This window comes from Solea senegalensis, linkage group LG4 (assembly GCF_019176455.1).
Source record: "Solea senegalensis isolate Sse05_10M linkage group LG4, IFAPA_SoseM_1, whole genome shotgun sequence".
In the NCBI taxonomy this organism is placed as follows: Eukaryota; Metazoa; Chordata; class Actinopteri; order Pleuronectiformes; family Soleidae; genus Solea; species Solea senegalensis.
Window position 1 is genome coordinate 9,029,642 of NC_058024.1, and position 24,877 is coordinate 9,054,518.

General features: G+C 40.1%; 1 protein-coding gene across 2 annotated transcripts in view; it reads right to left on the reverse strand.

Annotated features, from left to right (window-relative positions):
* Window positions 1–24,877, reverse strand: part of cpne5b (copine Vb) — a 129,020-nt gene that overhangs the window by 49,387 nt on the left and 54,756 nt on the right. Inside the window, exons 6-7 of one of the 2 annotated variants that reach the window (XM_044024375.1) lie at window positions 24,207–24,221; window positions 20,682–20,758 (exon numbers count right to left, since the gene is read on the reverse strand). In XM_044024375.1, the coding sequence (XP_043880310.1) occupies window positions 20,682–20,758; window positions 24,207–24,221 (92 nt within the window). The remainder of the gene's footprint in view (window positions 1–20,681; window positions 20,759–24,206; window positions 24,222–24,877) is intronic. The other variant, XM_044024376.1, reaches the window with a different exon arrangement.

Here is a 24,877-nt window from a genome sequence, read left to right on the forward strand (position 1 = left end):
GTTCTGGACCTGTGGGAATTTGAAATGAATACCAGTGGCATATAATTCCAACTCTGTCTTGTTTTACTCGACACTTTTCCACCTTTCCTCCCTCAGTGACAACTTTTACATCCTGATACCCATCAGTTAAAACAAGTAGTTTTTTGACTTTGCATTAGTGGCCATCATTATTAACAATGACGAGTTCAAGCGCAGGAGACAAGCAGCAGTCGTCACCTGCAGCTCAGCTCTCGTCAGGTTTTTCAGACTCCACCAGTGGGTGGAGAGGATATTATATCTAGTTATCTTATATGCATATAGAGAGAGAGCTTATATAAAAGCCTAATTCAAACACAAAGGTCCACAAAAGAGCCGCGAGCCTGTTTTCGTGAGACAATGTGCTTATAGTGTAGTATTTTGTGTGTGAGTGACGGCTACACCAATTTTATTTTATTTTGATTATAATCTTGTTTTTTTGTTGCAAAAAGTCTGCTGCAAAGCCTTGATTCTGTTATGTGCTTGTAATTTCTTTGATGTGGAGCCTCAAAATAAGGTAATTAACACTATTCCCATTGCCAGTGGTTGGTCTGCTCTGTGGTGTATTTTTCACCCATGCATCAGAAACCTGCCGAAAACAAAACAAGTCGGAGGAAAAAGAAGAAAACAACAACAACAACACTGCGGAGCAACGTGACTACGCCTCGGTTAAGAAGAAGCTCCATCACCTCGCTGTATTGCATTTTGATTTTACATTTCATGGTAATCAAACTTTAATGGCTCCATGAAACGGCTGCAAGTTGAATGCACGTCATGACGTTGGTGCTGGAAATGATGCAGGGATTTGCATCATTGCAAAAAATAAAGAAGATGAAGAAGAGATTAGCTTATTCTTCAGGGTCTTCCAATCAGAGCTGAAGCTTTGCATTGTAATTTGACCCGGGAGTGAATGCCAATCAAACACATTCCCTCTGCTCAAAAAAACCCATTAAATCCGGAGTTTATAGACGATTAACAATGACATCGCTAACCAGAGGAAGAACCATCATTCACCTCATCCACAAACCTCCCTCTGCTGGTAATAAAAGCATCAATGTGACACATTTACGATGAAAAAAAATCACCAGAGCACAATGAGACGATGTTAATTAAATGTACTCATGCCCTTGTCGTTTGCCATCATCGCCTGTCATTAGGAATCTGTCTGACTCCAGACAACATGTGTGACAGGCAAGTCTTCCACCGACACACAGTGCAGATAACCATCTGCTGTAAAAAATAAAGTCAAATTATTAATAAACTGCAGAGAGAGCATTTGCATCGGAGATTCATTACTTTATCAACCCAATTACCTTACCTACATTTTCTCCTGAATTCTCTGCACCATCACTCACAAACATCTAGTTAAACTGTTATTAGTTAACTCAGTGTTTCCTGCAATTTTCAGATCCAAATCACACTATAAAACCTGATAACGACGCATGGAAGTGATTTGTTTCAGGTCAACTCAGGCAACAGCGACAAGTGACGAGGCCACAAATGAAGAGTTTTGAGAAGTGAAAACACAAACGCTGATCTATCAGGTCTGATAGTTTTGCTTGACAGAGTCTGTTTTCCACACACAGCATACAAATCAGATTGCATTGTTTGTGTTCGGGAAACTCAAACAGAGGCAGAATAATAACAAAAATCACAAAAACCTCTGCACACTGCAGCGAAAACATTTAATCATTTCCATTCAATTTACTCATAGTACGGGATACGTCGAGAGCTGAACCTTTTATGTTCATCCATGCAGCTTGTTTGTCACTGAATTGCCTTCCAGTTGCACCTGTTAGCTTTAGGGGTCGTCTCATTGGCAGCCTCCCACCCACAGGTCACCTAATCCATTCCTTTCTGTATCTTTTTGTCTAAAATGGTGAGCAGGAATAAAAGAAGGCAGAGCATTTAGCCTCCTGGTGGTGACTGCACACTGTGACTCAGTCAAGTGGGAAGCAAAAGCTCAATGGGGAATATTCTGAAGAGATGGTGATGATTGTATGTCATTAAAATGGACCAAATGCTGCTCAGTATGATTGGAAGCATTAAGGTTAACGGATGCTGAAGGTCTTGTAGCCTGTAATACAGCCAGCTTCTGCTGAAATGTATGCTTCTATTTCAAAGCTTTGAACAAAGGTGTTTTTATTGAACTGCAAGACATTAAATGTGCTGATCATTTACAAGTGTGGCTCTCATGTATTTTTATTTTTTTTTTACAAATAGTTTCGAGGGGAAACTGTATAAAGCAAATAGTACAAGAGAACATTAACTCAACCGAAAATAGACACTAGATGTTTCGTAACAGTGAAAATAAAAATATGTGGAGTGTGCATATGAGCATAAAACCAATAACATGGCCAGCTGAGTGATTCCAAACAACTCCTCTTACATTTTTGTTTTACAAAATAAATATACAAATAAATTCCGGCTGACATGACAAAGCTTTTATCATCTGATTATTTCAGGTTCACATGCAGATCTGAAAAGCTGTCACGTCACATTCTGTCAATATAATGAAAATCACATTCTTGGCAACCTTGCATTACGGTTGGGATGAACACAACTCTGCTGTGCAGCCAAGCATTGTTCAAGCCCACAGATGTTTACTTTGAATTCTAGGGAAGTTTTTTTGACAGTTTCTGAAAAATGAAAGTGTAACATTTCTACCATAGAGTAACCATGATCTTTCTATTACCATGAATATATAGTAGTCAAAGTAGAAGTTCCAAAATTCATTTTCATTTGTACCTCTACCTCTTGCTAAAAGTGTAACTGAAGCCTTCTTCTGAAGCTAACTCCACCCAAAGAGGAGGGTGGGGATAAGTGCAGGGGGCGTGGCCTGGTAGTGAAATCTGACGCTGAGTGAGGTGCTTAGTGACACAACGTTCTCACTCTCACACCGCGTTTCAAGGCGTACGGTCCATCTTGGAATGGAAAAGCCCTGGATCAGGCTTACGTTTGGACTGAGAACAGTAGCCCAGTGGCACAACAGACTGGCTGCTATTTGCTGGCACCTTCTGTTTGTTTCTTTCTTCTTCTTCTTCTTAGTGAGTGCTATGTAAAATTGACTTCGACTTCCATATATTTACATAGACATTATGCTCTCAGCAGCATTGTCAACATCTGCCTGTCGCTCATTATCATTTGCCTGTCGCTCAGTTCAGTTGACTATTGTGAGTGGAGGCCGTCTAGCCCCCACCATGGGATGGTAATCTTGGTTCTATTCCTAATGGAAATGAAAAAAGAAATACGTACCAAATCAAACCGTGCCACTAAGTTGAAACACGCCTAAAGAAAGTAAATGGCAACATGTAGAGTTCACAGAGAATGAATGAGAAAATAGCCAGTGAGTAACATTTTTCTGGTGAAAAGGTCATTTTGATACCAGTGGTCAGAGGAGAATGACCAGACTGGCTTGAAACTATACAAAAGGCAACACTATCTATCTGAGTGCACGTCATGTTAACTTTCGAGCACATGTGTTAAACCAAACCAGGTGCCAGTCCTGTCACTTTAAGTGTTCTAAAATGTACCTAATAAAGTGGCTTGTTAGTGTAGTTTGACTTCTGACTCAGGAGACAAAGTGAACACGCGCTCAGTGATCAGACGTGTTTCTTCCAAACCAACAGCTTTGTAACCTTTAAAACTGAGCATGAGCTCCCAGCCGCCAAACATACAACAATGTGTAAAGCAGGGAGCCTCAAACCAAGTGAACTTAACTTCACTAACTCCACCGAACAGAACAAGTGAAACACTTTTCACTGTCATGAGGGCAGAGAGTAGATATGGAGCCCCCACCTGAGACATCCACCTCCTCAATTATCCACTGCTGATTCTACAAAGCCTCAGCTATTCAAGACCTCATTTGACTTTATTACAATGGCCGCTTGAGAGTTCAGGTATTAATCAAATTGAGGAGGGAAACAGTGAGCAGTTGCTTGGAAAAGCTAAAAAACAAATTGAAATTGCAGTTGTAATTTCTCTGCTCTGCTTTAAGAGGGAGAGTGACCCAGCATCCATCACACTGTACCTCAAATGAAGCGTACAATGTATCAAAATGACAATGCTTTGTTTTTCACGGTAGAGGTGCTATGCTTTATTCCGTAGACAGGCTTGATAGAAATGTAGGCACTAAAAAAGCAGATGTGCCTTAAATACGGGCAGTAATGTTTGCCTGATGTGTCTGTCTCTTCTGTTTGCCGTCATTATTGCATTTTCCTGTAAACTCTTATTCATCTTCCTGAGTAGGAGCTATCAAAACAAACATCTGGGAACAATAATTAAAAGAAAAACAAGACAAGTGAGGATACGTGAGACGAAATTCAAAGAGGGAGCACATTAACTGTGTGTCATTACTTTGATTTAGCAGTGACTGATGTCCTTGATGGACATACATAAAAACGTAGAAAGGGAAGAAACACATTCCGTTACAGGTGTTTTCTCTTACTTTTCTATACTGAGGATGACAAAGACGATGAAATACAAAAAAGCCTCAGTCTTTCTGTTGGTGGGCAAACGACACTTCAGGCTATTAACATCGTACAATGGCAGCCAAGCTCTGTAAAGCTTTGTTTGCCATCAATGCTGCTGAGTCCTCTAATTCGTTTTGGAGGAAAATCAATGCTATTTGCCAAAATCTCCAAATGTTTAAACAGGCTGTGCTTAGTGCAGGGGAAGTGTGGTCTGTGCATTTTTCATCCATCTGTGGATGCAGGTTCAGGTTCACAGTGCAATATAACCTGTCGACAGCATCCATGTATTTGTCCATTTAGTGTACGGAACTCTCTATCTGTCAGGCTGATTGATAGCCTCAATACAATCTGCAGTGACAGAAAAATTGTTCTCCTAACAGATGGCTCAGCAACGAGAGACAAAGAGGTGATCAATTGCTGCCGGCAGGAAGAGGAAATGGAGTTTTGCGCAGAGATATTAGACACAAGGGAAGGGTATCAATACTGGATGAGCTTTCATCCGGACAACAATCGTCCTTTCTGGACCAAGCTCAGGTTCAGGAAACAGAGTCTACAATAGTTAACAAACCTGCGTCACAATTGTGATCATAACCAGGATTAAAAGCAGCAGGTGAATCATGTTCACAGTGACAATCGTGCTGTGTGATGAAACTTCATTAGCCACTGCTTTTATGATTCACCTTTTCATTTCCCCGAGGGAACCTCCCAAAGGGATTAATAAAGTCGTCTGTCTGTCTAAGTGTGGTTGACCAATACAGACTTTTTTCTTTTGAAATCAGTCTAAATAATAATTAATAATAACAAAGTGCCAGTAAAGTGCTTCATTTGAGTCCAGCTCAGATATATAAAAAGGAAAAATAAGAGGTAACACGTAGAAACTGGCGCAGTCCGTGGAGAAGAGAAAATAAATTGGCCTTGTAAGTGGAGGGTTGTTAGTTCAGATCCCAGGACGGGTGAAGGGCTGGGTGCCCCTGAGCAAGGTGTACAATCCCCACTTGCTGCCCCGGCACATATACGTGCTGCCTGTGTGTGATAACTACTGCTGTGTAATCTGCAGGGGTTAAAAGCAGAGGTCAAGTTCACCATGATTTTTATTTTTTATTTTAATTTACCTTTATTTAACCAGGTAAAAAAACTCATTGAGTTTTAAAACCTCTTTTTCAAGAGTGACCTGTCCAAGACTGCAGCACAAACACAAGTAAAATACGATCAAACACTGCAGGAAAACAAGAGCGGGATTTACATGATTACACAGTGCAATCACAAGAACCTATTGAGCTTATTTCAAATGCTGGACAGGTCGCTATGCAAGGCTAACTTAGCTGGTGCAACATACAAAACGTCCAGTGACAAAAGGCTAAACTAGACTTTCAACATTCACCATGCTCACTGTGCTGCTGTGTGATATAAGCTGTGGAAAACTGAGCTCTGTATGTGACCAGTTTATTGTTTTACAGTAAATCATCAACTTCTAACACATAAACTAAATGGTGGCATTGTTCAAATAGTTTTCCCTTTTGATTCCAGCCTTTGTCAGTATATTAATGAGGAGCTTCCTGAATCGGGCTGGCGATCGTCCTTTGGGTCAAACCCCTCTGGAGTGCGTACATGTCCATGGAGCCTGGCACCCATGAACCGTCCGTTTCACTTCGCCTAGCCCCTCGCACACGGCTTGCCCTGGGCATTACAGCTGTCACTTCTCATCAGCCTCAAAACTGTCAGCTGTAAAGCAGCCGCTCGATGAGCTATTGGAAAATCTCCTCTCTGTCAGGACTCCCATTTCTGCCTCTCTCTCATAGAAAGTCATTTGTCAGCAACCTTGTTATTACTGTATAACGTTTGTACATACAATGAAAAGTGATGTGCAATAAGTTTCATGTGGAACTGAAGTTACTCTATTGAAACGAAAATGAGCAAAACTGCAAACACAGCAGCCTCTCAAAGAAAAACTGTTTTCTGCATTTACTTCCCCATTTGGGACGAAAAACGAATCTTGGAATCAGCTATATGCCCTTTAACCCCATCAAACATTGACTCCACCGATATTCAATATAAACCTCCCAGAAGATTGAAGGAGAGCCGCTGCAGCCTTGGCAAAAAAAACAAAAACCCATCTGCTGAGACATTTCAGAGAGACGGATATACTGTATGTGAGGAGAGGAAGAGGTGAGATATTCATGTGAGAAAGAAGCCCTCAAGCAGCGATTACGCTTTTGGCCATTACTCTTTCCTGACCACTGAAAACCCCAAGAAAGTGAGTCTCATATTTGATACTTGCGTCGAATGAAACCTTCTCCTTAAGTGAATTTACTCCCGGAACGGACATTACTCTCATGCCAGAAACACCAGTGAGGGCTTCGCCACAGAGCGAGCGCAGCACTGCCACTGGACCTAGTGGTATGTGAGGTGGAAGATTCAAGTGTGTGTGTGTGTGTGTGTGTGTGTGTGTGAGAGAGAGAGAAAGATAGATGTAGAGATAATGCATAGAGTGAGTGGAAGATCCATAACAGAATAAAACAAAGAGGAATAGGTGAGCAGATCTTGTTTAGCAGCTATGAATAGCCACTCTCAGCTTCACCCAGAGCTCATGGTGGATCCAATTTATTTGTCTCTGATGTGTGTGTGTGTGTGTGTGTGTGTGTGTGAGTGAAAGAGTGTTAGCAGACAAAAGCGTGTTTGTGGGAGAGATGCCATCAAAGGGGGTTACTTTATCACTCTGTGTTAAAGGAATGAAAGAAGTAGAGTGGAAGGCAGCATGACAGCTTTATCAGTCCACTGTTTCTAACATCCATTAGCTCTCACATACTGAGCTAAAGGAGGGAAAACAAAGATATACTGTGTGTGTGTGTACACTTGTATTTGTTACCTCTGTAGGACCTTTCCTTGCATCAGTCTGAGATCAGATTCATGCTACTTGGGTTCTACTGTATAATCATTCTTGATGAGAAAGTATGGTTTATCAGATCAAGTCAAATACTGTTTGCCACAAACTGGCTCGAGGCAGAACAAAGGAGTAACGTCCGCACACATTGTACCAACTCTTAGAGCCTGTCCACACAGAAACAAGTCAAGGTGAATCCGCCAGAGTTCTTTATTGTGTCGTTTCATCCACACCCAAGCTGCATTTTGGGAGCCCTGAAACAGTATTTTTCTAAAATGGATCTGATAGTGGGAAAATCTCAGAACGCAACACTTGCATTTTATGACGTCATAAAACGTCCTCTTTCGTGCATTGGCATTCATTGTCACTGTCTTCACTGTTGTTGTTTGTCATCCTCCTCTTGTGTTGTGTGTGAGATTGTTTGTTCTGTTTGCTTTATGATAACTTTTATTCTTTCCTTATTATCTGCCTTTCCCCTGGCTTGGTCCATTCTGTCTCGTCTTGTTGTGGTTGTGTTTCCATTACTCCTAGAAAAAACCTAAAAACCTAAATATCGCAATAAACAAACGGTAATGGAAACCCCTTCATTTTTACGATCTCATGATGTGGTTTTTCAGACGTGTCGATATAAAAGTTAATCGCAAAAGTGTAATGGAAACACTTTTTTTGCATTTGCACGTCACCGCATCACCGGACACTATGTAGTGGGGTCACATGACCACTTCACGTCAGTGCAGTAGCAATCGATATCACTGTTCTAAAACCATGGAAACGTGAAATGTTTTCGGCCATCATCCTAAAAGTGGAGTCTCGCGAGATTCATTTTGCGAAAAGTTGTAATGGAACGACACTGACTGGCCACGTACAGGCCTGACATAATATGTACTCCAGCGTTTAGAGTTCATGGAGATGAAGATATTGTAAGCTTCTGCCAACAAGGGATACGTATGTGGATGTCTACCTGCAGGAGACATCCACATCCACATGACAAGAGGATCTCATTTATCTTCCTTTACTTACTTTAAGATCTCGCAGAACTCGTACAGGCTCTCGCTCTAACTCCACACCAGAGCCAGAGGTGATCTCAAAAAATACATTTACAACAACAACAGGATCTTTACCAACACCACTACCTCCTGGAACAAGGTAACACTCCTGTGCCACAGATCAATCCTCTCTAAATCCTCTCAACATAACAGCAGAAACTACATGGGGGAAGAAGAACAATACTGTCATCAGTACTACAATATTTCCCTAAAAAGATTTAAGAAAACCTTTTCATTTCTATGTGGATAGGGCCGTAGTCTCCAAAATTACATTGCATTCTACTTCACAGGAGGAGCAGCCTTTTAAAGAAATACCAGATATCTGCATTTTGAAACTGCACCTGTTAAATAACTCAAATCACAAAGGCAGCCAAACATGTAACTCCATCGTTGACAAAGGTGAAAAAAATAAAATAAAATAAAAAATAATGCTGTCACAGTCTTTTCCCCATGGCCCGGGTTCCAGTGCATCTGCAAATACTTGATAGGTAATGATAAGGAACACTGGAGCTTGGCTTGCTCAAAGTGTGGGTTAGAAATAGATGGTTACCATACCAACAGAGAGAAATGTGTGGTGTCACTACAGGTGAGTGAACAGGGGAAATAGAGAGCACTGAGATGCGAAACAGCCAGGAAATGGGAAAATATCGGTGAATAGAGAGAAAAAAAGACAGTCAGGCAGACAACACCTGGCCCACAGAGTGAATTAAATTGTTCAGCCTCCAAACTTGCTGGAAAGATCTTGGCAGATATGATGAATGCAACATCCCGTCCCCCTCACATATCTCTTAGGAGCTCTTGTCAACTTGTAGCAGGGGTTAAATTTAGATAAGCAACTCACCGTCAATACCTTTTACTGTTTTACTGTATCTGTATGATAAATGAGGGTTTTGACAAGACAGAGGGAGACAGCACAGACTAAGAACTCGCAGCTTCTTCTTTTACATCTGTCACACAGTGGCTATAGTTTGCCGTGCATAACTCTACAGAGCCTCATGTGACTGTTTGTTTACAGCATCATGATGGCAGGAAAAGCTTCTGCAACAATGAACAGCGTCAGTGACATTCATTTAAATCCAGTGATCAAATGATGCATCACAGAAACTGACAGACTATGGAAACAGCTGAAGCAGACATCATTCCAGTCCTGCAGTTTTCTGACATCTAAACTTTTTCTCATCATACTCCTACACACTTACACATTGCAACAATAGAAGATGGTGATCTCCTGTTTGCTTGTCCCTGACTGCTTTGTCATCCTGGGACACAACAGCTGTCCACCATTTAAAATTTTTAGCAATACAGCAGCTGGAGAGACGTGTTGACATATTGCCAAGTATATGCTGCCGATTATACTGTGAATGTCTACTGATGAACAGCGCTGCTTTCTACCTAAATAGCACTGTTTTTGTTCTTGCATAATGGGATTGTGTGACGTCAGCTACCAGAGCTCTATGGGACGGAAGCTAGTGCGATACATGATTATGACAGAGGTCCAAGAAGGTCCAAGATACAGAGAGGCTTGGTGAGTCAGGTTTAATCGAGCTAAGGCTGTAGTCCGAGTAAGACAGGCAAACTTTCCGACGCTGATTTTACACGCGGAGGAGAAAATGTATTTATTGGCTGTGTATCATCTGACTCCGCCTCCATAGGTAGCGCTGTGTCGCTCTATTGAATCAGTTTCCTGTAGACCTTTTACGTCACAGAGAAAGAAACAGCGAACGATGAGATGGATTAATGGATGGATGGAAAAGACGATGGATAAATCTCGTCTTTTCGTCAGTCCAAAAGTGGGTCTTCTCTGTAGCTGTTGTGACACCATTGTGTTGTCGTCTCCTTCTACTGCTAGGTCAAAGACCAGGGTGGATATTTTGTGCATGCGCAGAACTCTGACTCAAGTCTGACAAACTGTATACAAGCAGGAGTAATTGGACTATGAAACGCATTATCCAGGTATGTTAGTCTGACTAAGACTAGCTTGATTTTATTCAGACTAACGTGTTTACATGAGAAAACCGAATTATTGTCTTAGTCTGACTAAAACCTGACTTTTAACATGCATGTAAACGAGTGACTGGTGCTGATGACAAAAATATGAAATATGAATACATCACACATGTAAGTCAGAGAACTACGGTGGCCTTTACAAACCCACAACTGCTCTCTGAACTATTCCACTCTCCCACATTGTTACACTCTTCGTTGTTTATATGCTCTGGATACACAGGGTATGTGGATGGAGTTTCAAGACTGACCCTTTGCTTAAACTACATATAAAATTCTAATTTGAAGTCTACAATAACAAAATTAATTGTAATTTAAAGTGATTATATACTTAAACTGTCTCAGTATCAAAATGTTTTACAACTGGAGCATCATCCCTCACTCAAAGATTGCTTGCTGTGTTTTCTGTTCCTCTCCTCCTCTGACCACATGGATTCAAACACATATCTAACAGATTTTTGAAACAATACATTGGAGACTGGAGGAGACCATGTTTGCAGCCTCTGCTCCCAGCATGACTCCTCAGCTGCTCAGGATGTTGCCGAGCTGCCCACAATCTAGCACTCAGAAAATGTGACTAAAAACACAAAGAAGTGTTCACGGACAGTTTCTGATTTTTACTGCTACTGTTTTATCGGCTAAATGCTTCTTGGCTCCGCCCACCCATGTGCTGCTGCTGTATACACACAAACGTACCCTCAGTCAGGTTTGATATAGTTGGTTTTCGGATGAAGGACTCAACATACTAAATATATATGACATCATCTCTGTCCATGAAGACCAGGCAGAGCCACAATATTAACTCCAACAAAATACCGCCAAAAGTTACACACTGCAACAAACGTGTGCCCATTTTGCTAATCTAGCCTGACATTCATGGATAATCCAAGGAATTTTAATTTATTTCACAATGGCAGTGGGTATGTATAATGTTGCATCACTGCCTTTGTCTGGAATTAATTATCCTTTTGCTTTTCTTTCCTTTAATTTAATTTCATGTGCAGGAGTTTCCTCTCTCCTTTCTTTCAATTTAAAGCAATAATTGAACTTTGCTCCATATCTATACTGTTGTTTTTGGTTTTAATGTAATGCAACACAGTGATTATGCACTGCAGTAGTACAAGAATTCAGTAGTACAGTAGTACAACAGTTCTTGTGGATGCTACGTAGCCAAATCAGTTAATGAGTATTTCAGTTCTCTTAAAGCAGAAAACAGCTTGAGGAAACTTTTAAAAGCAAATGAAAATATGATGGCAGTATCAGGGAGTAGTGGGTTGTAGGTAGTAGCAGCCTGAAGGTTAGAGAAAGGTGAGCATAGATGTTTGAGTTGCAGTGAGGGAAAACTGAAGTGCACAACAATGATTCTCCTACGGCTACTTTTCTGTCAACAGTCCCCCCCCCCCGAGTGAAACATTCATCCACCATCTGCTGCAGTGGAGCTTCTCTCTGAGCACTGGAAAGTCTGGTGATTATGGTCAGCTCCAGGACAAGATACCTAGGCAGACTCCGCAGGAACACAATATGCTTTAGGATAATAAAAATGTCCGAATAATTAAAAGCAGAAGAAACAGCAAAAACGGAAAGGTTTCAGGATATTTTACTGAGATGAGTAAATCTATATTATAGATACTATATACTATAATTACTATATCTCTTTGACCACGTTTTGTTTCTGTTTTTATTGCTATTCTTATTTATCGTTCATTGTAGTATATAGTAATATACTAGTAATATAGTAATAGTATGTTTATTTAATAAAGAGGTGATATTATGGAATTATTTTAGTTCTAATGCAATTCCCAGCTTGGTAATAACAGAGGAGGTGATATAATACTATGTTACTTACAAAGTAATACCCAGGTTATAACTCTGTAATGGGTGACTGTATACTTAGACTTAGAGGCTCCCACGTCGTGTGACGCGTGAGGCAGTTAGAAAAGTCCAGAATGTTCTGTCTGTGATTGTATACCATCTTGTATATTGCTAAAAATATACCATAACATACTTTATATATTATATTAATACCCCATATGGTGGAGTGTAATAATGCTGTCGTAAAATACTACCAACAAAAAAAACAATGCTCACACTGACTAAGAAGAAACTGGTGGCACCAGATGATAAAAAAAGAAAGAAAAGAAACACTTTACTATACATACAGTAATGTAAAAGTAAACATATTAACACATTGACTTTCACCAAATTTAAAAGTGAATAAATGTCTTGTGTGCTTTGGTCCCTGTTCCGTCTGTATGAATGATTTTCTATGTAAATATCAATGGATAGAGAATTTTAATCGCAGCGTAAAATGTGAAGCAATCATAAAAGAGCGACATTTGTTTTGATGTTAAGCAACAAGTGCTCCGACAGACACACACACACACACACACACACATTACATATCAATGAAAATGAAAGGTGCATCTTATTATAATAATGTTGTCTCTGATTTGCCATAGATGGACAAACACAGGTGCATCTAATCACATGACCTCCTTGACTCAGCTCAGCTGACTCACTCAATCATACACAAAAACAGCTAAATCAAAAGTCCTGTTCACGTCCATGTAGAAGAGAGGGAGCAGAGTATTTTAGCTTCCAGTGTTTTCCTACAGTATCCAACTCCAATTGTCTGTACTTTGACTGTCGAAGTCACAGCAACAACCAATATCAACAATGTCTGTGCAGTTGACTCCACTTGGCTCTCATTAAGTGTAGTTATTTCATAGTGAGCCAAGATAGAGGAGACACCAGCTGGTGTTTTATGACATCAGACATGAAAATTAGTAACTGCTCCACAAGAGAGGCTGGCAAATTGAACATAAGCAATGTTGATCATTTAATTTGGTTTACTGTGATTGAATGTCGAATAAAATGGTGTGGCGTCACTTTCGTTGCGACCTCGTGAGCCATGTCACTATCAGTAACATCAACTACAACCTTGAATAAATTACAGACCACAAAATTGATTTCATATCCCACAGAGCAAACTATGATATGTCATTTTCCTTGGTGGGTGATTCTCATTACCAGCATTTGCATATAAGTAACCATCTTCTTACACAGAGGTTTTAAAATGTCAAGCACTGAAACGGGGCCGTGTTCCCTAAATGGAGTAAATGTTATGGTGCAACTACACCTAGGGGTGCACGATGTATCATTTGAGCGCCGTCATCGCAATGTGTGACGGTCACAAGACGTTTTCCCATTTTTTTAGAACAACTTTTATTTTGATTCAGAAAAGCATCTCTGAACCAATTTCTCTGCTCTGCTCTCTCTCTGAGCAGTCAGCTATATTTTCTAAGATCGCAATATACATCGCAAAAAAAACAAACGTTTTTTTCCAATATCGTGCAGCCCTAACTACACCAGTGCTTTTTCTGAAGTCTCAGTTTCTAATGGATTTTACAAAAAAAAAACAACTGTAGCTTGAAATAGCTCTTATTGTGTACCTGCTCCAAAGGAAGCAAGTGCATTTTTATAACATACATACTAAAGTCCAACATCGATTTTCTTTTTCAAATGACAAAGAAATTATTCAAAATAAAATTTTGCTTTTATTTTGCCTTCTGGAATTTGAACAAAATTCTCCCTCGAGTGCAACAAAGCACAAGTCTCAATAGGCCCTGGCATTGTAGACAACAAAAATAATATAACTTTTCAGCAAGAACTTCGACTGGCAAAGTCTTAACACAGGGACCTTATCTTTAGCAATATGCATCAATAATACATTTCCACTGGGTTCCTTTCTTGTCGTACAGAACACAATGTGAAAACTACTCAACGTCTGAAGACAGTTTTTTGTGAGCTACGGTCCTTTGTCTCTTGCAGAGAGCGACATCTCTCCCACTCGGCTGCATGCTGCTGAGGTGCTGGAACAAACTCTTCATGGTGCTCCCTTTGGTTGCAACAGTTTTCAAACCAAACTTGCAGTTTGTTCATGGTTTAGCCCCACCAAACCAAACCAGTTCCGAATTTACAGACGACACTGTTGACTATCTCCTCCCATTTTCCTACCATGCTGTGTGCATCTAAGAACAAGAGGGGGAAGGGGTCAGACCACTGTGAACAACAGGGCAGTTAAAAAGGAAATTCCATTTCCCCATTCTCATGAAAAACAAATAGCCCTGAACAACAAATTCAAATGAATTGCTGAAATCGATTTATCACCCAGCTTTAATACATACTATATATTCTTCCTTTTTTCTTTCTCCATACAACAAAATTGTGCTGCAAAACTCGTCCATTCCTTCTCAAACAAAACATCACAACATAAGGTTCAATGTGGAGTTATGAGCATGACATTTACAAGCAACTTGACTAACCATGGTGAAGCCAAAAGAAACTGCAAATAAATTCCCGCATATAAATGAATAAGTGAGTCAATGAATGATTTGGAGTGCAATGGGAGTAAAATTGCTCAAAACCCTTTGGAGCTGCACAGTGACGTTGGGCTTTAATGGAGAAATGTGGGTTAAACTCATAGCGACAGAATGTAGGATTTCAACCTTCAAATAATGTCTCCGAGATTATTTTGATGGTCGATCAACCTACAACAGGGTGAATGTCACCTCTGTCAAAGCAATGCCTGTATTGGCACTATGGAACTCATGGTTTTGGGTTTGATGCCATAAAAAGAACAAGAACATGCTACTTTACGGCACACGCCACGGTCCGTCTAGTGGTTGCATTTTAGATATACAGACACATTAACAATATACACATTGACCATGTCATATTTGTAGTTCAACAAAAAGAATCACAATCAGAGAGCCAAAATAAATCAGTTTTTCAAACACAATTATCCTGCACATAGTGCAGTGGAGCAGAAAACCACATATAACACACATAGACACAGCTCTTCTTAGAAGTCCTGCTTCTGAGTGTTGTTGGCTTGTCAGCAAGTGCACATTACAGTGTTTTTTAGTTGTAACAAACAATACTGTTAACTACGGAAGCGCATTGCTGTAGGGGGACGCTGAGAGCAAATCCAAGCAAAAAGGGACAGGAACGTTCAAAGTGCCAATTTTTACATTTCATGTTTATGTAAACACCACTGAGGTAAACAATAGACTGAATGAAAGTCTCACAGTCTGCAATTACAAGTCACTATAATTGAATCTTGTCAAAAATCATATTCCTGTCGGCCATTATCTCAGCCAAAACTTTTTGGGTCACGGGGGAAGGGCTGGACTTTTTCAGTAAACTCAGAGAAATACAAATGTGTGCTTGCATATTCAACTTGTGATGACTACTGCTTAGTTTCTATCACCTCAAATGCACAGACACTAAAGTCACCTTCTGTCTCTCTCTCCCTCTCAGGTTTGCCTGTTTCCCAATAATGAATTCTGCTGCATATTTAAACAAGCACTCACTTCATGAAGATTAAAGCCGTCACAATTAGCCAGGAAAGAAGAAAGGAATGAGACCAAACAAAAGACAAAACTAAAACACACTTAATCATTCATGCGCCATTAAACCAAAGTGCAGAATTTAAATCTATTCAGGAAATGTGTCTATTATCTCAGAGTGTAACCCTCTCAAAGATCTTTTGACTTGACACCCAACAGCATTTCCATTTTACCTCCTACAAGCAGGTGAAATGAGAAGCAGAGGGCCGATGCAGGCACAGTAAACAAACACATGATAAAAAACATTCTCCCATTGGCTGCAAACAGCTTAGACAAATGTCTTGACATTTTCAAGCAATAGAATATGAATCACTCTTCATTACCTCGGAAACATGAAAACAAACTCCACCAGGCTGCATATCAAAGAAGGCAATGCATCACTGTGCGCGTACGTGTGTTTGTAAAAAAAACTATCTTTGTGGGCACATTTTGTCCTTGTGGGGACAGTTTGTCTGGGCCCCACAACTTTAAAGGCTTTTTCTGGCTTAATACCAGGTTAGGGTTAGAATTGGGTTTAGGTAAGGGTTAGTTAAGTTTAGTTAGTTAAGCAGTTGTGGTGCTTAAGGTTAGGGTAAGGGGCTAGGGAATGCATTATGTCAATGATGTGTCCTCACTAAAGGTATACAAACCAAGTTTGTGTGAATGTGTGTAGTTGTTTTGTGTCCTCTTTAGGACCAGATATAAACACAGTCCTCATGGGGACCCAAGGCTCGTCATTCTTAGGCAAAACCTAAATTCTGAGGTAAAGATTAAGATGTTAATTGTGGTTATTTTAAGGTCCGGTTTTGATTAAGTTTAGACATAAGGATACTGTTTAGGCGGTCCAAACCCCTGCTCCTCCATCTCTGCCACTCTTCAGCAATGATGTTTTTAATCCACTTCAACCTCAAAAACATCAAGTCCTGAATGTAATCACCATGTTAAATTTATTTCACATGTTGTTGCAGTGAAGTGGCAGCTTTCAATAGAGGAACTGCGAAAATAGCAGGAGCAGACATTCAAATTTTCCACCATGCTGAGAGTTTCATTCTGCACCCAATAAAAAAGATGACAGCCTGTCATGAAAAGAAAAATTGGCAAGCAGATGTATTATCTTAAGCTGCACTGTGTCCCAAATTAAAAAATGAATAATTCAGAAAGAACAGTATTTCCTTTCCAAACTATGTCATCAATTCAAAAATCAAAGTGGTTTGATCTTAAACTTATGATATCATATACAGTATATGCTCTAATTCTAGGGCTTATATAGGGGGAATTTATATTTGCACAACTCCAATCTTGAGTAAACACCATCCACACATCATTGGGGGAAAAATAATCCAAACAGTGACTGACATAACTGTTCTCCAGCTCTGTCATCATCAAAGGAGCGCTGTGGAGCGAGAGAACACCCTTTGGTGTAATGTCTGTTGCGATGATAACAGACAGTATATATCTTATATAAACAGACAGTTCTATCCAAGGAGGAGACATTAGAGACATTAGACATGACACTTGAATCATAGTGATGCCTGGGAAATTAAGAATCATGGGCAGGCTTCCACCATCGTGAAGTCACTGATTAAAAAAAGCTGTGTTTTACGGTGCTTTTCCACTATACAGTTCCAGCACGACTCAGCTCGACTCTACTCCGTTTGGTATCGTTTTCCATTACTATAGTTCCTCAATGTGGATGGAGTTCTCATAACACGGCTGTACGAACTGCCGTGATGTGGTTTTATACGTGACACACACTGTGACTAGTGAGTTGTAAAGCAGTTGTTTTCGGTGTACTGAATAATTAGACAAACAGATTAGTCTTCTTAACTGATCTACAGTTTGGCATTGTTTGTTTGATGCTTGGACGTGTTGGACGTCGCACTCATGACTCTTCCAGTGACCACACGCTCTGACCAGTGATCAGTGGCCAGTAGTCTGTCGACGGCACCCCTGGTTTGGAACCTCGCCAGAGCAGGTACTATGAAAAGCATCAGGTACCAGGTACTATCACTAATGGAAAAGCAAAAGAAAAGGAGTAGAGTCGAGCTGTGCCAAGCCGTCGTGCTGGAACTGTTTAGTGGAAGAGAAATTCTAAAGCTTGAATCAACCATCAATCATTAACCATGGTATTAGCCTTGATGACCATAACCATGGAAGCTTTCTTGAAATTACACAAGAAGACCCAGCACTATCCACACATGCACAACCTATCCCTTAAAGAATACAAGGACCTAGAAACTGTGCAATCATTTGAGTATGAATGGAACTGTGGCTATCCCGAGAGTGTCTTTTACCAACACACTGTCCCACAAGTCCCTCGACGTCGCCTGACAGACGCATAAGGTATGTTTCTGTGTATCAGGCTTTCAATTGACTCCAATGTAAACCCAATGGTGGCGCTCAAAGCAGTGATAAAGTATGAGGTTATAGGGCCATGAACAGGACTGAGGTTATCCAGGTTAGGCATAGTGGATATTTACACTCAGACATACTTAGACATATTATATTAATATCAGCAGCATTTCCATGACTAATAGAAACATCATAAATAATAGAGGATATATTTTCCATGTCAGTGACTGCTTAGTACCGGCTTGATGCTCACAGTGACGTTAAAGTGTGAATGGACACTCATGGCGTGTAAAAACCCCGCCCGGTGCGTCTATTTCAGACATGGAAGGATACCTTGTGCGTCTGTCAAGCGACGCCAAGAGACATGACAGAGCTACAGTATGAGACGCTCTTGGAATGAAAACGGGCTGTAATGTCTCTCTGCGGACAGAGACCACGGAAAATATGACCCAGGCCTTACCAGGTTTCATTTAAAGGTCCAGTGCAGAACTTGTATCACCCCCTGCAGACTACTGAGTAATTACCAAAACACTGCAGAGTCATGGAATACTGTTTCACTCTCTCCTTGCTCCTCCTGACTCTCTCTCACACACACACAGCAATAAAGAGATGTCTGCCTGGTACAAAGTTATTTGCTGTCTGTCTGTTCTTTAACATACTGTTACTCGCTACATCCAGGAAACTTGGAGGCACATGGTGCAGGAACAGTAGCTCTGATTGAGTATGCAGCCAGTTGGTGCATTTCCAATATCAGACGATCATGATTGTGAGAAGCCAAAATCGTGATCATCACTAAAAAAAAAGTGCAGTGCGACTGAGAGTCCAGGTTTATTTATAGCAGAAGAATCTACATGTGAAACTTTCCATGGGTGATTCTTGGCACTTTCAGACAAACTCAAACTGTCAGTCATGACACAAAATCACTCACTGTACAGTGCAGGACTGTCACAGGAGACACAAAACACAGCACGATTAGGTCGCATCTCCACTACAAAAAAAGTACCTACTTAACATGGGCGGAGTCATCACTGCACAGCTGACTTAGTTTTATACGCGATACACACACACGTGAGCAACTGTAGATTTTAAGTGATCTACAGTTCACCGCTGTTCACCTTGATTTGTGTGTCGGACGTCTCTTCCTGTGATGGCACTCTGGCTAGTCAGTGGCCCAGCAGTCTGACCAATTATCGCATAGTACCTACTCAGCACACTTTTGGAACCTCGCCTTAGCATGTACTAAAAATAGTACCTGGTAGCAGGTGTTATGCTAGTGGAAACGCTACTTAAACCATGCCGTGGCGAGTAGAGTCGGTGGAAATGCGGCATAAGTGGCCCCCAGGTCATTTTAGTTTGAGACCCCTGTTCTAAACCCAACTATAATAATAACCGAGAAAAGGTTATCGCATACTAATAAAGGTGTTATGATCTGGGGATTCGGTCAGATCTAGGTTCAGCAATGTTATGTGCCTAAAAACCGAGCTGACTTTACCTAACTATGACGATGAGGTTGTTTGGTCATATTCCAAGATGACAATGTCAGGATTCATCAGCCTCAGGGAGCATGAGTCATTTTCACACACGGACTGTCCACCACAAAGTCCAAACATCAACATCACTGAAAATCTTTGGGATGTGATGGAGAAGACTTGGCAAAAAATGAATGCCACTGTGGATTGAAATAGATGTATGTGACATTGCATAAACTCATCCAAGCAATGCCATGGCAGATTTGTGCCCTAATCAACTACAAAAAAATATTTGTATGTATGACCTTTTTGGGCCAGGAATTATAAATAGAACTGTAGTTTTATAAAATAATTTTGAGGACCTAGTTACCTTGTGTTGGGACATATATTTGTTTGTACACTGTGTTGGCAAATTTGAAGCAAAGTGAAAACCTGTTACATCATTACTGTGGTTGCATGTCAAATGTTGAAAAAGTTGAATTTCAGCATCTTAATGCTCTCATGATTGTTCTCTACTGCAATGGATTTAGACCTGAGAACTAGAAAATGCCACTGACTGCAGCATTTAAATGTTTCCACCAGAATGTAAAGAACCCGGCAGACTGAGGATAATGGTGATGGTGGGTTAGAGTGGTATAAAGACAGATAAAAGGATAGCTCCATTAGCACTACATTTTTCTCTGCCAATGAAAGAGCACACGCTTTGGAGAGGAGCAGTAATTTAGGTAATTTTGCAACGCACTTCACCTTCTTCTTTAAAGACAGTCATCAAAAACACCCTTTTCTTCTTCTTCTTCCTGTCTTTTTACAATTTAACACACACACACTCTGTATAACCAAATTATTTTCTCTGTCCCATCTCCTCTTCTTCATTCTCTTCCAAACAAATTAACTCCCACTTCAGTCCATTCATATACAATTATCCGAACAAATGAGATATAGCTGTAAATGGTCATTTAATTTGACTTGAAAGCAATTTTCTTCCTTCTGAAGTTCACTCTTAACAAAGTCTCTCAAAGTTTTGATATTTATGAAAACTGAAGCTAACTTACCCTAGTGGTTTCTCCAGTCGACTTGCTGGCGATCCCACAATCTCCCCAAGGGTACAGAACATCTGGCCCAAAAAGTCCTGGAAGGAAGGAAGGAAGGAAGGAAGGAAGGAAGCAAGCAAGGAAGGAAGGAAGGAAGGAAGGTATATTAAGCAGGCAAACCACAAATCAATTGAACTGGTTTTGTCACTCTTGCAAATGATAAAGTCCCGAATTTGTCTCCCTAAATTTGGTCTGCGTGTGCATCCACTTGTTTGACCCATAGACTGTATATAAGAAATGGACATAACCTTCCAGTTGTAAAAACTCCTGCTTTTGAGCCTCGAATGTTGTGATTAGGCCAGCAGTTTTTGACACCAGGTACCTAGATGGTACTAGCTGTTGGTTTCATTGTGTTTAGTCACACTTGCCATGCTTTATCGTATGTTTTCATCTAACCAGTAACATATATGACAAAACTGGAATAAAAGTGACTGGAGAATACCTCAAATTGAGGATTTGGACCATATATTTCTCAGGACAATGTTTTTTTTTTTTTTAGTTTAGTATGTCGTCCAAAATGTGACCAAAAAAGGCAGATCAATGTTTTTGACTTCATAAATCAAGTAAGAGTTTGACTTTGTTCTTGCAGTTTTTTTTTTTACTTCCTAGGTTTCACTTTGTCTACTTCTTATATATGGCCTATGGTCTGGACAAAAGAGGTCTGAAGGCTTGACAACATATAGTGTCAGCTGTGATGCAGTTTATTTATTTAGCGCTTCCTCTTCTTCTTCCTATTAAATCCAATCAGTGTGCTCTGCTCAACAATCATGTCCAGTTTTTAAGTGGAAAGTGAAGCAAGATTGTTTAACTATGGTCATGACGATGAAGGTATTAATGGAAAGCAGGTTTTAAAGCAGTGTATCCCAACCAGTCCAGCTCAGTTCTCTGAGACAACAGCTCGGGCTGCTCCCTAACGGTCGAATCACACGGTAGAGACATCAAGTGAAATGTCTCTGAAGACTTGGCATCAAGTGTTGCTAAAATCCTTTGTGGCTCATTTGCTTTGCTCATGCTCTGTGTAGCAGAAGCCAGCAAAGATTGGCAGCAAAAGCCTATATGCAAATATGATAGCCAATCAAATCACATTTATGCATTTAGCTCAAACACTACAAAGCTCAAACTTCTGCAGGTAGCCTACTTATGACTCCTGGGCTGCAGGTTCCAGATCCAGTTGTGATTATTATAAGTAGTTGTAGTAATATGTCATCATTAATATGCTATGATTAAAACATGATATCATGATATGAGCATAATGTTTTGCAACAATTCTTGTTGCTTGTATAGATGACATTGTAATATTATTTAAAAAAAAAAAACATATCTCAACCAATTCCGAACTAGCCTGACTGAACTTAATACAACATCTGCTCCTGGTCACTCTCTACTGTCTCTACTTCACCTCCCTCTTTCCTTCTCTCCCCCCTTTTGTCTCCCACCTCTCCTTTGTCCTCCATTCATCCTTTTACACTTTAAGTCTGGTTCTGTCAGAAGTGATTGTTTACAATACAAGTTCCCCGACACAATGTATGTTGTGATTAGGAGCATTTGACGTGTAAGGATCCTGTTAGATTTGTCTTATTCCCTTGTTTCCCCCCCAATCCCCTCTGTCTGTCTGTTCCTGTTCCTGGTAGGGCGTGGCTGCAGCTGTCCATTTTCCAACTCCTGCAACCAACCAACACACCTGCTGCTTATCCTAATGACTGCCACTCTTCACCACCTGTTATAAAAACCCAGTCTTCAGGTTTAGTCTTCACCAGATTGTTGTTGAAGTGCTGCAACTTTTTTTTTCTGTCCCTTGATACCTCACTTGCTCTGTCCTCCTCTGCCATAGATAATATGTTCTGCCATATTTATCATGTTCCAACATCCAGCCACGTCCAGTTTTACTCACTCACTCACTCACACATATAGATACAAACCATTCACTCTCACAATTATGGTCAATTTAGAGTGTCCAATTAGCCTAATCCCCAAATGTGCATGTTTTTGGACTGTAAGAGGAACCCGGAGAACCTGGAGAAAACTCACGCACCCACAGAGAGAACATGCAAACCTCCATGGATCTTCATAAAACTTGGACACTCTGACTTTTCCCAACAGTCTGGATCTTGGATGCCCATTGTCCATAAAATGAATCTTTAATTTTGCTGGAAAACCTCTGCTATTAAAATGATTTCATGAACACGTCTGAGTCTTGGTGTATTGTTTCGTCCAGTCTGAGACTAAAACTTAACAGCATGAGGTTTTTGATTTTACGCACAAACGTGTCACAGATGACAACCCAATTTATTTTCATCAAAACAGTGAGCTTTTCTTTTTTTTTTCTTTTTTTCAAACAAATCCCAAAACTGCAAAATACATTTTCCATTTTTTAAATCAACCAAAATAGTAAGTTAGGAGTTAGGACACAACTGACTTGTTGGGAGCCACTGGTTTGAATTAGGGGATGATAACAGTCAAGCAAAAGGGTGGAGGGATTAAAGCACCATGAACACTAGCACTAAACATGATTCACAACCATTTGGGACATGAATGTAAACACTTTGTAGAGAGAGACATGGCTTTCATCTGCAGTTGTCTTTAACTGGACAGTCATGTCTTGGTATCACCCAGAACTGATCTGCTGTAATATACTTCATTCTGACAAGTTAAACAAAAAATCTGTTTAGTTACAGTCTTTTTTTGAACTAGCCACAGTTGGAAATCCAAACCCAAGTAGCACAAACTAAATAATTCAACAGAGGGTTAGTGTGTGCTTCATCTGAGAGACTCTGTGGTCTGCTATGTCCAATGTTTCAAAAGAAGAGCTTGGAAAATCTTTTCATTTAAAGTAATAGTTCTGTCTTTTAAAAGTAAGGGTGTATAATGTACTCATGTTTAGACGGAGCATGTTTTAGAAAGTGTATCTTTCTTTAGCACGCTGCCTGTTACGAGAGAGAGAGATTGGCAAATCAGAACACAATTTATGGGTTATAGCCCTTTGAATGTGCAAAAGAAACCATTTTGTTAATCTGACTTTGAGAAAGTAGATTTAATACAATTTCAGCCGGACTGAATATGTAATTTAGGTTTTGGGTATCGTCAGACCAACACAATAATTGGATTTTGTGTTTTACTGAATGAGTTATTCATATTCCACTGTTTCTCTCTTTAAACTGACAGAGCGCTGAACACTGTCTACTCTATGTAACGCAGTGACTACGCAGACATGCTTCATACACCCCTACTTGAAAAAAAACAACCAAACTATCTTTTCCAAATGTTAAAAAATACAAGGGACAAAAACTGATGAAAGTCCAAATGTCTTGTTTAAGACTGGGGCTGTTGTGGTGCCATTTAAGGCGGCATTTGTTAAGAGCTGCACAAATAGCTGAGTCTTGCTGTTTGTCGTTCTGATCAGTGACACCATCCTTCCTCCTGAGGGAAGGATCATTAATGAGACAGCAGCCATGCAGTGTCAGGAGTGAGAGAGATGCTGGGACCTACGTTGAGTTCTGCAGGCTTCCAGAAAGGTTGGGCGGCAGCAGCAACAACAATAACAATAACAACAACAACAACAATAACAGAGCACATCATATACCAACACAGCACTATACGTACCATAAACCTAACAACCCTAGCACCGCTTAAGATGAAGTGAGAGTGGAAAGACAACGCATGCTGTGCCGGAAAGTAAAAGAAAAACACACAGATGCACAAAACAATACAGCTGATGAAAAAATGCAAACCCAGATCATCCAAATACATAAAATAATCACCTAGATGGATTATTTAGATAGCAAACTTAATGCTTTCTGTTACCATAGTTTCCAGCCTAAAGTATAAACCATGTTGTTTTTAACCAGTGAAGCCACATAATCACGTACAACTAATAAAACATTGCCTAAAATGGAAACTAACGGGTAAAAGCATTGTGTGTCTACATGACTGAAGTGGGCATGACTGTCTATCAATGCCGTGCCACTATTACTACTACAAACAAAACAATAAAACATGAGACTTATTTATAAACACTTATTATCGAATAAGTGTTTATAAATAATATCTATTATATTAAAAATGTCCTAGCACAATCACAATGTATATAACACATGATAAATCCTAAACATGGAAAAAGAAATAGTATTTGGACAAATCTATGAACAGGCAATAAACAG